Source organism: Callithrix jacchus, chromosome 3 (genome assembly GCF_049354715.1).
Source record: "Callithrix jacchus isolate 240 chromosome 3, calJac240_pri, whole genome shotgun sequence".
NCBI lineage: Eukaryota > Metazoa > Chordata > Mammalia > Primates > Cebidae > Callithrix > Callithrix jacchus.
This window is the reverse complement of record NC_133504.1, coordinates 84,727,362-84,743,225: the sequence shown is the minus strand read 5'-3', so window position 1 is coordinate 84,743,225 and position 15,864 is coordinate 84,727,362. Positions and strand designations below refer to the sequence as shown.

Sequence of the window (15,864 nt, the reverse complement as noted above, 5' to 3'; positions counted from 1 at the left end):
TTTTGAAGTATCTCTTTAAGAATGTGTGTGTGTGTGTGTGTGTGTGTGTGTGTGTGTATTTTTGTAAACACTTGAACAATTCCAGGGAATTTAATACTCAGGTGTGTTCATTTCTCTTTTAGGTTGGGTAACTGGTAATGGAAAAGGGCTCATCTACCTCACAGATCCCCAGATTCATTCTGTTGATCGGAATGATGTCACTACCAATTTTGGAAAGAGAGGAATTTTTTACTTCTTTAATAACCAGCATGTGGAATGTAATGAAATCTGCCACCGTCTTTCTTTGACTAGACCTCCAATAGATAAATCACGCAATTCATAGACTGCATGGATTAGTAATGTGACAGACCTTAGTGATGCTCTCAAATATCTGGTTCTCTCCTTCCAGGAACACAGAATATGGCACAGTCTGGTCCTTTAGGGCTTGGGCAGGGCCATGGCACAGGTTCCAGACAATGATTTGTGAGAGGAATTGATGAGTGTCACTTTAACACCTGTGTTTAATTGGCATCACAAGATCCTGCAGAGCCTCTTTCCCTCTGCCACAGTTACCAAGAATGTGTCAATCTGTCAGGAGACAGTTGCTTCTGGGCATAAGTCCTGCAAGGAAAGCAACATGAAAAACAGCCCCAACTCACCAATGAGGGATGCAAAGCACTGCTGAGAAAGGCATGCGTTGTCTACGCCATTGAGATTTTGGAGCTTTTTGTCACTATCTATCAAGATTGATATTATTGGGGCTTTTCCTATTGATGTGGGGCATCTTTATGTATTTTTTTAAATGTGAGCCTTTGTGATATGAATTCAATTTGTTTTTCTGTCTTTTGACATTTGACTTTGCACAAAATGTTTATCTGTGCAGAATTTTTTAGATAGTTGAATTCATCAATCTTTTATTTTATGTGGCTTTTTGTTATGTATAATACTTAGCTCTTCCTTATACTCTGAGTTTCTTTCTTTTTAATTCTCCCATATTTTCTTCTAGTATATTTAGATCTGTCAAAAGTTAGATGAAAGAATGGTACAATTCTCTTTATCCAGTCTGTCATTGATGGTAATTTAGGTAGACTGGATAAAGAAAATGTGGTACATATACACCATGGAGCCCTATGTGTATTAGTCCATTCTCACACAGGTATGAAGAAATACCTGAGACTTGGTAATTTAAAAAGAAAAGAGGTTTAATTGATTCACAGTTCCACATGGCTGGGGAGACCTCAGGAAACTTACAAACATGGCAGAAGACACCTCTTCATAGGGCAGCAGGAGAGAGAATGAGGGCCAGCAGAGGAAATGCCAGATGCTTATAAAACCATCAGATCTCATGAGAACTCACTCACTATCACAAGAACAGCATGGGGGAACCTGTCCACTCAATTCAATTACCTCCCACCAGGTCCCTCCCATGATACATGGGAATTATGGGACTACAATTCAAGATGAGATTTGGGTGGGGACACAAAGCCCAACCATATCACTGTGTAACCATAGTAAAGCATGACATCATGTCCTCTGCTGGGGCATGGACAGAGATGGAGTCCATTATTTTTAGCAAATTAATGCAAGAACAGAAAACTAAATACCACTTGTTCTCACCTATAGGTGGTGCTACGTGACGAGAGCAAGTGGACACATAGAGGGGAACAACACACACTGGGGCTTATCAGAGGGAGGAGACTGGGAGGAGGTAGAGGATCAGGAAAAATAACTAATGAGTACTAGGCTTAATACCTGGGTGATGAAGCAATCTGTACAACAAACCCCCATGACACAAACCTACACATATACCCTTGAACAATCTACCCCAATGTTATTCTTTTTTTAACTTTTATTTTTAAAAATAAACAATGCAATTTTTAAATATAATTTATTTTTATATAATTTATTTAATTATATTTTTAAAACAATCTTAAATTATATTTTTAAAATATATATTATAAATTATATTTTTAAAATATAATTTTAAAATAATTTTTTATTTTAAAAAATTTTACTTTTTTAAAATAAAAAGTAAAAAAAGAAAAGAATAACATTGACTGTTGCAAACTTTATGAACATACCAAAACCACTGGACTAGACACTCAAAGGGGGAATTTTATGGTATATAAGCTATATCTCAATAAAGCTGTTTTTTAAAAAAGAATATTCTTACAAAAACAAGGATACATTTTCCTGGCTACCATAGTCCGTCCCTTACCTTACACAGATCTACCTCTTCACACACGTTTGGGAAGCAGCTCCTCCATGATCTTACTGAAAGAAACAAAAGGGACAAGTGAGATAAACCAATTCTTTTCTGCAATTACTCCTGAGGGCTGCAACTGGTGCTCACTCTCCCCGTTCACCGCTGTTCATTCTAAATATCCTTCAGTCTTAACTATTAGCTCAGGAAGTCTGTGTGGTTTACCTGGTGGTGAGACTCAAACTTACATACATGATCTTCATGTATCAATTCTGAACACTTGATAGTTTATACTCTTCCAAATTTAAGATTGCTGCACATGTCTCTTCACAGTTGCAATCGAGGCAAGGAAGACCTATTCCAATCTCCTGCCTTAGGCAACACAGATGATTGACACTCCCAGCTTTCACTCCCCTGAATCCATCTCTGCGTTTATGCTGAACCCATATTGTCCTCAATGTGCTGTCAGCCAGTGACTAAGCATGACAAGGACACTAGTCTCAGAATATGTCTAATTGCTGACTGTGACTGTGGAATAAAGTCTTGATATTGGCCTAAACAATGGCTTTCGTAAGGCCAGGTGCAGTGGCTCAGGCCTGTTCTCCCAGCACTTTAGGAGGCCGAGGTGGGTAGATTTCCTGAGGCCAAGAGTTCAAGACCAGCCTGGCCAACATGGTGAAACCCCATCTCTACTAAAGATACAACAGCAACAAAAAATTAGCTGAGTATGGCCAATTTTCCAGGAGGCAGAGGTTGCAGTGAGCTGAGATTGCACCACTACACTCCAGCCTGGGTGACACAGCAAGACTCCATCTCAAAAAACAAAAACAAACAAACAAACCCTTTTCCTTGCTCTCTCCTTTCATAGGTTTCAGGCCCACAGGTCCACTCCCTACTCTTGCGCTTGCCAATCGATTCTTTACAGTCATTTCTCCCAGTAAAGATCTTTTATGTCTAATCTATTCCTGTATCTGCTTCCTGGAAAACCAAAGCTAACACATGTTTATTAAGAATATGGAAAAAAATAATCTACCCTATTAATAAAATAAAAAGAAAATTATGTAATCTCATAAGATGCAGAAAATTATTTCATAAAATTCAAAATAGGCTCCTGGTAAAAGAAAAAAAACAAGCTCTTTGAAAACTAGGAATAAAGAAAAGCTTTCTAAATCTGACAAAGGTTTCTTCTTTTAAACTTAAAACAATACCATAGTTAATAGAGAAGCAATTAAAGCTTTTAAGTTGAGAAAAGGAAGAAGACAAATTTACCTACTATCCCAATTCAATTCAACATCATAGAAGAAGTTCAGCTAATAAACATAGAAAGACTGAAATTAGAAAATCAAGATTTTTGCATCCATTAATGAAATAATGAATCTGAGCAGAAAGCATTGATGGCTGCTAAAACTATTAGGGGAAAATTATCATGGAAGAATCAGGCTGATGCTACTCACACTGCAATCAATCTGATCACTAACCCTGGGATAACAGATCAGTGATAAAATGACATTTTTGAGACACTTGGGGATTTTGAATATGGACTGAGTGTTAGATAAAATGAAGTGATATCTTAAAAACATTCAACCAAAAAAAAAAACTTTTGGAGAATGAAGTGAAAGCAGCTTGGCTCTTTGGGGTTAACATTGAAGGGAGACAGATACATAGCAATTTATTGTACCAGTCTTTCTACTTTTCTATATATTTTTTAATCTCTACACACACAAAAAAAAAATTCTTAAATGTAAGGTCATAGAAAGGAAGGAATCCCAAGAAAAGTCTGAAGAATCAATAGACAAATAGGATGAAACCAAGTTTGGTATAAAACAAACCAATCAGGAAAGAATACGAGGAGGAGCATTCAGCAGTGAAAAATCCCGCAGAAAAAAATCAAGGAAAAAAAATATATTTTTTGGGTAAAAGACTGAGAACGATGAAAAAAGACTGCTGACAGCAAAAAGAGGCTATTAATTGACAGAGTGACCTTTGAGATGTTGTTGTAGAAGGGGGTCAACAAACTATGATCCATGATGAGGTCAAAGCTGCTGTCATCTGTTTTTGTAAATAAAATTTTATTGGAACATAGTCACTTATTTAGTTATGTATTATCTATAGCTGCTTTTGTGTTACAATAGCAGAATTGAGTAACATAGACTGGATTTTGCAAAGTTAAAAATATTTACTCTATGGACCTTTACAGATAAAGTTTGCTAATCCCTGTTTGTAGAAGATGAAATCAGGAATAAAGGTCAGGATAGTTATATTTAGAAAGAAATACGGATATCTCTAGCAACACAAAAGGAAAGGAAGTAGCAACAACGGGTGAAGAAACTGGAAATTGGATGTGATAGAGAAGTAAATTGATAGAAAGCACATGTCAGAGCCCACTTTTCTTTGTTAAGTCAAAAAGCTAGGATATCTGCTAACTGGGATGACATTGGCATAGCTAGGAATTTTAGAGAAATTAAGATTTTGTAGCAATGCATATCTCTGAATTATAAAAAGCAGACATAGTACTATTAAAAGGAATTTGCAGAAGCGTAATCCAAGATGGCCGATGGATAACAGCTCGGGATTGCAGCTCTCAGTCAAAGTGCAGAGAATTAGAGGATGCCACACTTTCAGACAAATTCTGGTCGCTCACAGAGCAGAAGATCCCCAGTGGAGGAACCACACGGTCACCAGTGAGACTCTTGTGGCCGGCGCAGCGGTTTCGCCAGCACTTTGGGCACAGCAGCTCTCGGAGCAGAGTAAACCGGGCCGGCTCCCCTTCTGACCAAGGGTTGGAGGACCCACACGGGTTCCCAGCATGACTCCTGAGACTGGCGCAGTGGCTGTGACGGCACCTCAGAGCGGCAGCTCTCGGTGCAGAGTAAACGAGACTGGTTCCCCTTCTGACCGAGGTTTGCAGCCCGGGAAGGCAAAGTCGCCTATTTCAGACACAAGAAGGAAGTTAGACAGGAGAATCCTGGGCAGAAAAGCACCATCAGTCTTAACGCTGCCGTTCTGGCCCTGGGAACTAACAACCTGGATGCCCACTCAAGAGACCTAATCTGAAAGTTGGTAATTTCAAAGACGACAGGAGGATAAATTTACAATGATGGGAAGAAACCAGCATAAAAGGCTGAGAATACTCAAAATCAGAACGCCTCTCCCTCTAAAGATGATCACAGTTCCACATCAACAATGGAACAAGGCTTGATGGAGAACGAGCGCATCCCAATGACAGAATCACTCTTCACGGAACGGATAACAAGAAACTTCTTTGAGTTAAAAGAACACGTTGTAACCCAACGTAAAGAAACTAGGAACTTTGAAAAAAGGTTTGATGAAATCCTATTGAGAATAGACAACTTAGAGCGGAATATAAGTGAATTAATGGAACTGAAGAATACAATACAGGAACTCCGAGAAGTATGCACAGGTTTAAACACTCGAATTGCTCAAGCAGAAGAAAGGATAACAGAGGTCAAAGTCCAACTTAATGAAAGAAAACGAGAAGACAAGATTAGAGATAAAAGGATAAAAAGGAATTAGCAAAGTCTCCAAGAAATGTGGGACTATGTGAAAAGAACAAATTTACGTTTGATAGGTGTACCTGAATGCAACGGAGAGAATGAATCCAAGCTGGAAAATACCCTTCAGAAAATTATTCAGGAAAATTTTTCTGAACTAGCAAAGCAGGTCAATATTCAACCCCAGGTAATACAGAGAACACCACAAAGATATTCCTCAAGAAGAGCAACCCCAAGGCACATAATCGTTAGATTCACCAGGGTTGAAACGAAGAAGTAAATACTAAGGGCAGCCAGAGAGAAAGGTCAGGTTACCCACAAAGGCAAGGCTATCAGACTTATAGCAGATCTCTCAGCAGAAACTCTACAAGCCAGAAGAGAGTGGGGGCCAATATTCAACATCCTCAAAGAACAGAACCTTCAGCCCAGAATTTCATATCCAGCCAAACTAAGCTTCACAACTGAAGGAAAAATAAAATCTTTTATGAACAAGCAAGTACTCAGAGGTTTTATTACCACCAGGCCTGCTTTACAAGAGCTTCTGAAAGAAGCATTACACACAGAAAGAAACAACCAGTATTAGCCTTACTAAAAATATACCAAAAAGTAAAGAGCACCAACATAAAGAAGAATTTTCATCAACGAATGAATCAAACAGCCAGTTAACATCAAATGGCAGTAACCCTAAATTTAAATCGACTAAATCCCCCAATCAAAAGACACAGCCAAAACCCAACGGCATGTTACATCCAGACCTGTTTCAGGATGTAAAGGACCTGTTTCTGGATGCAAAGATACACAAAGACTCAAAACAAAGGAATAGAGAAAGATTTACCAACCAAATGGAGAGCAAAAATAAATAAATAAATAAATAAATAAAAAGCAGGAGTTGCAATTCTCGTATCTGATAAAATAGATTTTAAAGCAACAAAGATATAGTGGTAAAAGGATCAATACAACAACAAGAGCTAATGATCCTAACACCCAGGTAGATACATAGAGACTTAGATTCAATGAGACAGAAAATTACTAAGGATATCAAGGACTCCAACCCAGATCCAGAACAAGTAAACTTAATAAATATTTATAGAGCTCTCCACTTCAAATACATAAAATATACATTCTTGTCAATACCACATCACACCTACTCATAGGTTTAAATGAAACATTGATTGGCCATTATTAATACCCATTTTTTTTTTCAGAATAAAGCAATATTTCTGTTCACCCTCCCTCTCTCTCTTCCTCTTTCTTTCTCTCCTTTACTCATTTTTTTTCCTTCTCTCAAAAAAAGAAATCAACTTGTAAACCTCTAGATCCAGGTCAGCAATGTCTCTCTTATTGCTTGAATTCCTTCCTTCCCTTCCCTCCCTCCCTCCCTCCCTTCCTCCCTTCCTCTCTCCCCCGCTTCCTCCCTTCCTTCCTTCATCCCTTCCTTCCTCCCTTCCTCCTCCCCCACTTCCTGCCCTCCTCCCTTCCTCCTTCCCTCCCCCCCCAAAAAAGGAATTTGCAGGAAATTGCATTGTAAAAATATCTTTAAATTTTTGTTTATTTCAACACCCATGTACCCAACATCTGGCTGAAAAAATTAAATATAATATGTTTTTTTGAAGCTTCCATTCCTGATCTCTACTTCCTTCTCTACCCAAGAGAAAATCATTTTCCAGAAATTGTTGATTATCATTCCCCTAACTGCTGTTACATGTTAACTTTTATTTAATGTTGTTATATATTTATATATCGCATAAAAATGACAATAAATAGACTCGCGCCGCCGCTGCAGCTCCAGCGTTCACTAGTGCCGCCGTCCGCTCCACCGAGATGCTGCGGGTCTGTCAGTTATCGGGTGTAACCGCCGCCGCCCAGAGTTGTCTCTGTGGGAAGTTTGTCCTCCGTCCATTGCGACCATGCCGCAGATACTCTACTTCAGGCAGCTCTGGGTTGACTACTGGCAAAATTGCTGGAGCTGGCCTTTTGTTTGTTGGCGGAGGTATTGGTGGCACTATCCTATATGCCAAATGGGATTCCCATTTCCGGGAAAGTGTGGAGAAAACCATACCTTACTCAGACAAACTCTTCGAGATGGTTCTTGGTTCTGCAGCTTATAATGTTCCATTGCCAAAGAAATCGATTCAATCTGGTCCACTAAAAATCTCTAGTGTATCAGAAGTAACGAAAGAATCTAAACAGCCTGCCTCACAACTCCAAAAACAAAAGGGAGATGCTTCAGCTTCAGCAACAGCAGGTGATACACTGTCGGTCCCAGCCCCTGCAGTTCAGCATGAGGAATCTTTAAAAACTGATCACCCTGAAATTGGTGAAGGAAAATCCACACCTGCGCTTTCAGAAGAAGCATCTTCATCTTCTATAAGGGAGCAACCACCTGAAGAAGTTGCAGCTCGCCTTGCACAACAGGAAAAACGAGAACAAGTTAAAATTGAGTCTCTAGCCAAGAGCTTAGAAGATGCTCTGAGGCAAACTGCAAGTGTCACTCTGCAGGCTATTGCAGCTCAGAATGCTGCAGTACAGGCTGTCAATGCACACTCCAACATTTTGAAAGCCGCCATGGACAATTCTGAGATTGCAGGCGAGAAGAAGTCTGCTCAGTGGCACACAGTGGAGAGCGCGTTGAAGGAACGCAGAAAGGCAGTAGATGAAGCTGCCGATGCCCTTCTCAAAGTCAAAGAAGAGTTAGAGAAGATGAAAAGTGTGATTGAAAATGCAAAGAAAAAAGAGGTCGCTGGGGCCAAGCCTCATATAACTGCTGCAGAGGGTAAACTTCACAACATGATAGTAGATCTGGATAATGTGGTCAAAAAGGTCCAAGCAGCTCAGTCTGAGGCTAAGGTTGTATCTCAGTATCATGAGCTGGTGGTCCAAGCTCGGGATGACTTTAAACGAGAGCTGGACAGTATTACTCCAGAAGTTCTTCCTGGGTGGAAAGGAATGAGTGTTTCTGACCTAGCTGACAAACTCTCTACTGATGATCTAAACTCCCTCATTGCTCATGCACATCGTCGCATTGATCAGCTGAACAGAGAGCTAGCAGAACAGAAGGCCACAGAAAAGCAGCACATCACAGTAGCCTTGGAGAAACAAAAGCTGGAAGAAAAGCGGGCATTTGACTCTGCAGTAGCAAAAGCATTAGAACATCATAGAAGTGAAATACAGGCTGAACAGGAAAAAAAGATAGAGGAAGTCAGAGATGCCATGGAGAATGAAATGAGAATCCAACTTCGCCGACAGGCAGCTGCCCACACTGATCACTTGCGAGATGTCCTTAGAGTACAAGAACAAGAACTGAAGTATGAATTTGAGCAGAACCTATCTGAGCAACTCTCTGAACAAGAATTACAGTTTCGTCGTCTCAGTCAAGAGCAAGTTGACAACTTTACTCTGGATATAAACACTGCCTATGCCAGACTCAGAGGAATCGAACAGGCTGTTCAGAGTCATGCAGTTGCTGAAGAGGAAGCCAGAAAAGCCCACCAACTCTGGCTTTCAGTGGAGGCATTACAGTACAGCATGAAAACCTCATCTGCAGAAACGCCTACTGTCCCACTGGGTAGTGCAGTTGAGGCCATCAAAGCCAACTGTTCTGATAATGAATTTACCCAAGCTTTAACCGCAGCTATCCCTCCAGAGTCCTTGACCCGTGGGGTGTACAGTGAAGAGACCCTTAGAGCCCATTTCTATGCTGTTCAAAAACTGGCCCGAAGGGTAGCAATGATTGATGAAACCAGGAATAGCTTATACCAGTACTTCCTCTCCTACCTGCAGTCCCTGCTCCTATTCCCACCTCAGCAACTGAAGCCACCCCCGGAGCTCTGCCCTGAGGATATAAACACATTTAAATTACTGTCATATGCCTCCTATTGCATTGAGCATGGTGATCTGGAGCTAGCAGCAAAGTTTGTCAATCAGCTGAAGGGGGAATCCAGACGAGTGGCGCAGGACTGGCTGAAGGAAGCCCGAATGACCCTAGAAACTAAGCAGATAGTGGATATCCTGACAGCATATGCCAGCGCCGTAGGAATAGGAACCACACAAGTGCAGCCAGAGTAAGGTCTAGGAAGATTTTCGTGAAGTCATGTTTCATGTCAAAGGAAATCAGCAGTGATAGATGAAGGGTTTGCAGCAAGGGTCCCAGAATTCTCTAGAAAGGAGCAGGTTTACAAGTACTGTTCTAAATGTTAACACCTGTTGCATTTATATTATTTCCACTTGCTATCATGTCAGTGAACTCCAGGAGTGCTTGCTTTGCAACTTGTGTAACATTTTCTGTTTTTCAGGTTTTACTGATCAGGCTTGTGAAGCCAATCAAAATAATGTTTGTGATCTCTACTACTGTTGATTTTGCCCTCCAAGCAAACTGAATAAAGCAACAAGATGAAAAAAAAAAAAATGACAATAAATATGCAGTATTCTTTTAAAATATTTAAAGCTCTGTATAAACATTTTAAAGGCCAGATTAATTTTTAAAAAGCCAAATTGATTTTCTAGAAAATGAAAAATACAGTCATTGACTGTATAACTTACTAAAAAGGTTAAAGAGCAGATTAGACATAGTTCAAGCAAGAATTGTTCAAATGGAAGGTGAGATTAAGGAATTAGCTAAAATGCCACAGAAAAATAAAGGGACAGAAAATGCAAATGAGAGATTAAGAGATGAGGAGAAAAGAAGGTCCAACATCATCTAGTGGGAGTTTTAGAGAAAGAGTATGAAGAAGAGGGAATTGTCTGAGTCAAGCAAAGAATATGAATCAAGGAGGCAATGATGAACTCCGTCAGATGTCACTGACAAATAAGTCATATGAAAACTGTGAACTAACTTGTTGAATTTAGCAATGCAGAGTTCACTGGTGACCTGCATATGAACAGATATAGTTGAGTGCTGGAGCTAAAAGCTTGAATGGAAAGGTGTATTCATTTTCTATTGCTGCATATCTCAAACTTAGCAGCTTCAACCAATGCACATTTTATCATCTCACAGTTTCTGTGGGCCAGAAATCTGGACATGGCTTAGCTGGTCCTCAGCTCAGAGTCCCAAAGGCTGCGACCAAGGTGTTGGCCAAACTATATTCTCATCTGGAGACTTGACGAGAGAAGACTAAACTTTCAAGTTCACCAGGTTATTGGAGGTTAATCAAAACAGAAAAAAATAACATATAATATATTGAAATACTGATAGTGTTTTTCCCTAGTAAATTTATTAGAGTGGATTTCTTTTTCTTCTTTATCATTTGTTTTCCAGATTTTCTGCAGTAAGCTTGCATTACTTATTTCAAAAAATAATATTGATAAAAATTCTAATAATTCTCTTTTCTAATAAAAGTTCACATTATAAAATGAGCATGAACAGTTTTCTTCCTTAGCCCATCAATTAATCCTAATCTTGCAATTTACACTCTAGAAACACCAAACTACTTATGGTTTCAGTTTATAGTTCATCCTGCCATCTCCCACACCTCAATATGATGCTTCGTCACTTAGTAACTGTTTTTGTGCTGTTTTTATACCTACCAGAACAATCACACCCCATGTCTTCTCATTCTCGAAGACTCATCTCATCCAACATCTCCTCAAGAAATCTTCCCTCACATCCTTTATTCCCTTTCCCTCCCCACCACAACCCAGGTAACGTACCCCTCCTTTGATATCTTAAAATAACTGAAACTATCATTGCATAGCTATTATGGAAACTAATATACAATTGTATCACATTATCTACTGTAGTTGAATTATAATTATCTTGTGTATTATTTATCTATTGTTCCATGATGACAAATTAAACCCAAAACATAGAGGCTTAAAACAACATTTATTAATTCTTACAGTTTCTATAGATCAGAAAGGATGGGGAGGGTGGCTTATCTCAGTAGTTCTGACTCAGTCTCTTTTAAGCTAACAGGATGTCAGCTGCAGCTCCAGTCCTCTGAAAGCTTCCCCAGGACTGGGGAATCTGCTCCCAAGCTCTCTCATATAGCTGTTGGCAAGGAGACCTCTTCCTTGCTGGCTGTGGGCCACTGTCTTCTGTTCCTCACTATGTGGGCCTGTCCATAGGACGACATCGCAGCAAGAAAAATTGAAGGGCGAGAGAGGCAGAAGTCACAATGTCTTTTATAATGTAGCCTTTCCTCAGAAATAACACATCATCACATTTGTATTCTATTGGTCACTGGTCACACAGACAAACCTTCATACAATGTGGGAGAGACCAAAAAGGGCATGAATACTGTAGGTAGGGATCACCAAGGGCACCTTCAAGATGACTCTATCTCACCAGCCTGAATGAACTGGGCCTTGTGTGTCTTTGTACTCCCTAGCCATGGCTTATTATAATTCTGCATAATAATATGAAATGCCAGTAAGAATTATTTGCATCTTAGATGATCAATAAGTGTTGATTAGCTTACTAACTCTTGCTACATACTATGAGAGGCAATAAAAAAAGAATGAGCTCTCCAGGCTTCAGAAAACGATTCTGCAACAAGGTGGGATATGGGCAGATTAAGTGGGTGGACAGAAGCATAAAAAGTTGGAAGAAAAGAAGTAGCATTTTCACAGTCCTTCCTAACTGATCAAGAAACTTATTTTGCTTCCTTGTGTTTAAACTTTTCTGATTTTTCTCCCTCCATTCTTTAATATTTATCTCATAGCGAACTGGATGTTGAAAAGTTTTCAAATAATTCTTAGAAAGCATTATTTTTCTAAGTTAAACTAAGAAATTTACTTTTATTTTAATCTTTTGCTTGTGAAGTGAGTTCAGTCTTTAAATAACGATATTTAAAAAGCAAAGTTTGAGGAGTTGAGTTCAACTTCAGGAGACAATCTTTGTTTCTTCAGATATCAGAAATGTCAGGCTTTTGTTACTGTCTTTTAGCAGTGCTATTATTTTGAAGATGATATTTGTTCTGTGCAGTTTGAATATACAGATGTCCTCTGCCTGAACAGTTCAGTAGAAACTAAGTGTAAAGTATAAGAAGCAAGCAAGAGAGGGTGAGAGGAAAAAAAAATAAATCTCTTTATTATGGTGCATAAACCTTCAGTGTGAGGGAGCTTTGCAGCTGCACAAGGAGAAAAATGCATTCAAAAATATAATGCAAGTGTGAATAATCCTTTCTCGAATGCTGCTTGCAGACTGCTCCAGCTTTGTCAGGTGAACTTGAACTGGGCCATCAGATTTGCCCCCATTCCCATTGCACACTCTGTCTATCACCCCAGGGCATTCACCATCTTGACTGTTGTTTAAAGAGAACAAGCAATCCATCATTGAGCCAGGGAGTCACTTTCTCATAGAAAAGTAAAATCAGCATGTGACACTACTCAGCCCTAGTGTTTTGCAGATTAAAATGATACATGGCGACTCACGTGTTACTAGGAGGATTAAGTCGGTTATCTTGTTCCACTGCCCAGACAAAAGAATTCCCCTCAAGCAGTAAGTGGGAGCTTTACAGAAGCTAAAAACATTGGGCTCAACCATACAGTGGTAAGACAGAGAATTTAACAAGAGAACAGAAAAAAAAATGTTATTTTACATCTAAGCACTTTTTTTATTCCCTGCAGGAGATAGTACAAAGAAGCATCCATCCCAAAAGGGGGAGCTGTGAAATCTTTGCACAAGTCTCTGCTGTTTGAGATGCCAATTTTATTACTAGAGATGGACACACAATTTATTGTCTGACTGCCCCTACAATTGATTTAAATACGGTGAAATAAATGAGCAGCCATTGGCCTTGGGGCTGTTAGCTTCATAAGAGTAGGTTACAAATCCTGCAGCTACAGTATCAAGTTATTAACACTGTTATTCCATTGTGTGATCTACATAGTAATAAAATTTTAAATGAATCTCATATAGAAATAAGTTCACAATGAAAGGCTGGAATACAGCCTTTAATTTATGAAGCAGAAGCAAATATTTTCATTACAGAAAATTTTTATGTAATTGAATCTGTAACTCTGTTGTATTTTATTTTCAAAAGTAATTTTCAAAAAGAATAGATAACAATAAATATCAAAGTATTTAAGTTTAGATTAAACAAATGCATAAAGTTTTGTCAATCAGACCTTACACTGGAAGTGACACAGGTTAAAGACAAATAATTGTTTCTGAATTGTTGTCATTGTTGTTTTTAGGTTCCCATGCATTTCAGGCAAAACTGTTGTTAGAAATTCTTCACTATTTATTTTTGCTCATACTTTGCCACACCAAGTTCTTTCTTCAAGCACAAACCATTTTTCTAGTCAAAAGGATTTCAAATCAAAGAATGCCCTATCTCAGTACTTTTAACTAAATTTTCAAACATTACATCTCTTAATCAGCTATACGTTCTCCAAGTATGCTGTAAGAATAAGAGACAGCACTGGAATATCTGTTTTCTCTGCTAAGAATAGACACCAGATTTAACCTTCTTTTTCCACACAAATCACAAAAAGGAGAGGGACTGCTGAAACACTTTTGTTAGACATTTGACATGGTCTCTCCCAATAACAGAAGAACCCATGGCGACTGGCTTTGAAGGGCCATTTCCCAACATGATTTCAATAGGGAACATTCTCTCTGGACTGAGCACCTGGATCATGGGCAGTATTCCCTTGGGCAGGACGGCAGTCACTGAGCCACCTGCATCAGCGAGGATCGGAGATGAGAGATGGGAGCCTCTGGCCAGCTGTATCTTTCCGCAGCCTCTGGGGCATGCTCGTGCAGAGGAGCCACGCCAGGTCAGCACACAAGCAACCCTCTGAGTGGTTGGCCCCTTTGCCCCGCTATAGACAAGTTAGCGTAATCCTTCTGTGAGTATAGATAAAGATTAAGATCAATGGATCCTGGATGTCTTTGAAACATGCCATGTGCCAAGATTCAAAACTATAAATTGTTCTGACTTAGCACAGTGGCTGGCACTCTCTAGTGTTCAAAGATAGGGTTTTTGTCTCTACTGAAAATGTCAAAGTCCTAGGATGTTCAACCAAGTATTAAGGAAGATGACCTGAGATGGAGCTGGATATTAGAGAGAGCTCCACCAATCCGCATGATCTCAGTAACCTGCCACAGAATTGACCTGCCTTGTCTCCTCCCTCCATTCCTGTGGCACAGTCTGCACTGTCGAGGCTGACCTGGAACACACACTCAACAAAAAGCATCTTTAGACAACCTATAAAAGTGAATTCAACCTGGCATCTCTAAAAGTCTGCATTGCCAAGTATCAGCTTTGACTACACTCAACTCTTGATTATGAGAGGGGAGTGGGGAAATGCAAATAAGACTGTTTAGGCCAATAACAAAATTTCGCTGTTATTTAGTGGCTACGTAGTAGCTGATGATTGGGAAACAGACAGTTCCAAATTGCCCCAGATACAAAGAGAAGGCCAAACTTTGTCATCAATAACTTAAAAATTAGATTGAGATGCAGCTCCAGATGGATTAAGTGCATTGCATTGGTTCTTTGGCCTTCGTCAACTGCTTTACTTTCTTGGTGGTTTTCGGAGATGTGCTAAAAACGCCGTGCTCAGAACAGCCACCAACAACAGTGTAGCTCAAATGCTAAAAAGATGACTGAAAAATATACTTCAGGAAAGTAAATGTTCTATAAATTGTAACAACCATTCCAGTTATCAAGAAAACATTGTTTTCAGGAAACATTTTATAAGTTGGCACAACTGACCCATGGAATGGCTAGGAGGGAGTAGAAACCCTTCTAAGTGATTTATTGATTTACCATAATGTTTTCCATTGGAGAGATTAATGATATATTCCACTTTGCTGAAAATTACTTCTTTTTGTTCCTGCTAAATAACCCTAGAGTTATTTTCCCTTTCAGACCCTAAAAAAATTACATTTCTTACAAAAAGACTGAGAGCCACAGTCATCTTACTCTAAACTCAAAGTGTTATCTTTAAAGAAATACACTCACTTCTTTTTTTTTGAGAGAACCGTTTTAAAACCCAGACTGTGAAAGGCTGCTTCTCAGTGAGAAAGGTCACTCTGAGTGCAGTGTCCACAACATTAACTAGAAATGACCCTTGTCATCACTCTCAGCATGGGAGACAGAAGAAACAAATGAAAAGACACACCCAAAAGATGGTTTCTAGAGTAGGCCACTTGGATAATAGATGAGACGCTGTGCTCATGGATCACATGGGCCTCCAGAGGCTTTGTTCCCACTGTGTGTT

General features: G+C 39.4%; 1 protein-coding gene, 1 long non-coding RNA gene and 1 pseudogene across 18 annotated transcripts in view; 2 read left to right on the top strand and 1 right to left on the bottom strand.

Annotated features, from left to right (window-relative positions):
* Nucleotides 1-5,699, top strand: part of ALPK1 (alpha kinase 1) — a 182,424-nt gene extending 176,725 nt beyond the window's left edge. For all 16 annotated transcript variants that reach the window (XM_054253050.2, XM_054253048.2, XM_054253045.2 and 13 more), the window contains one exon: nucleotides 123-5,699. In XM_054253050.2, the coding sequence (XP_054109025.1) occupies nucleotides 123-322 (200 nt within the window). In that variant the 3' untranslated portion in view covers nucleotides 323-5,699. The remainder of the gene's footprint in view (nucleotides 1-122) is intronic.
* The window catches only part of LOC144581768 (uncharacterized), a 120,774-nt gene that overhangs the window by 63,270 nt on the left and 41,640 nt on the right, over nucleotides 1-15,864 (bottom strand). Inside the window, exon 2 of the long non-coding RNA XR_013532988.1 lies at nucleotides 2,198-2,253. This is a non-coding gene — a long non-coding RNA (uncharacterized LOC144581768). The remainder of the gene's footprint in view (nucleotides 1-2,197; nucleotides 2,254-15,864) is intronic.
* On the top strand, nucleotides 7,458-10,099 carry LOC100401581 (MICOS complex subunit MIC60 pseudogene; annotated as a pseudogene). Its single transcript, XR_013532987.1, has one exon. The product of XR_013532987.1 is annotated as an MICOS complex subunit MIC60 pseudogene (transcript).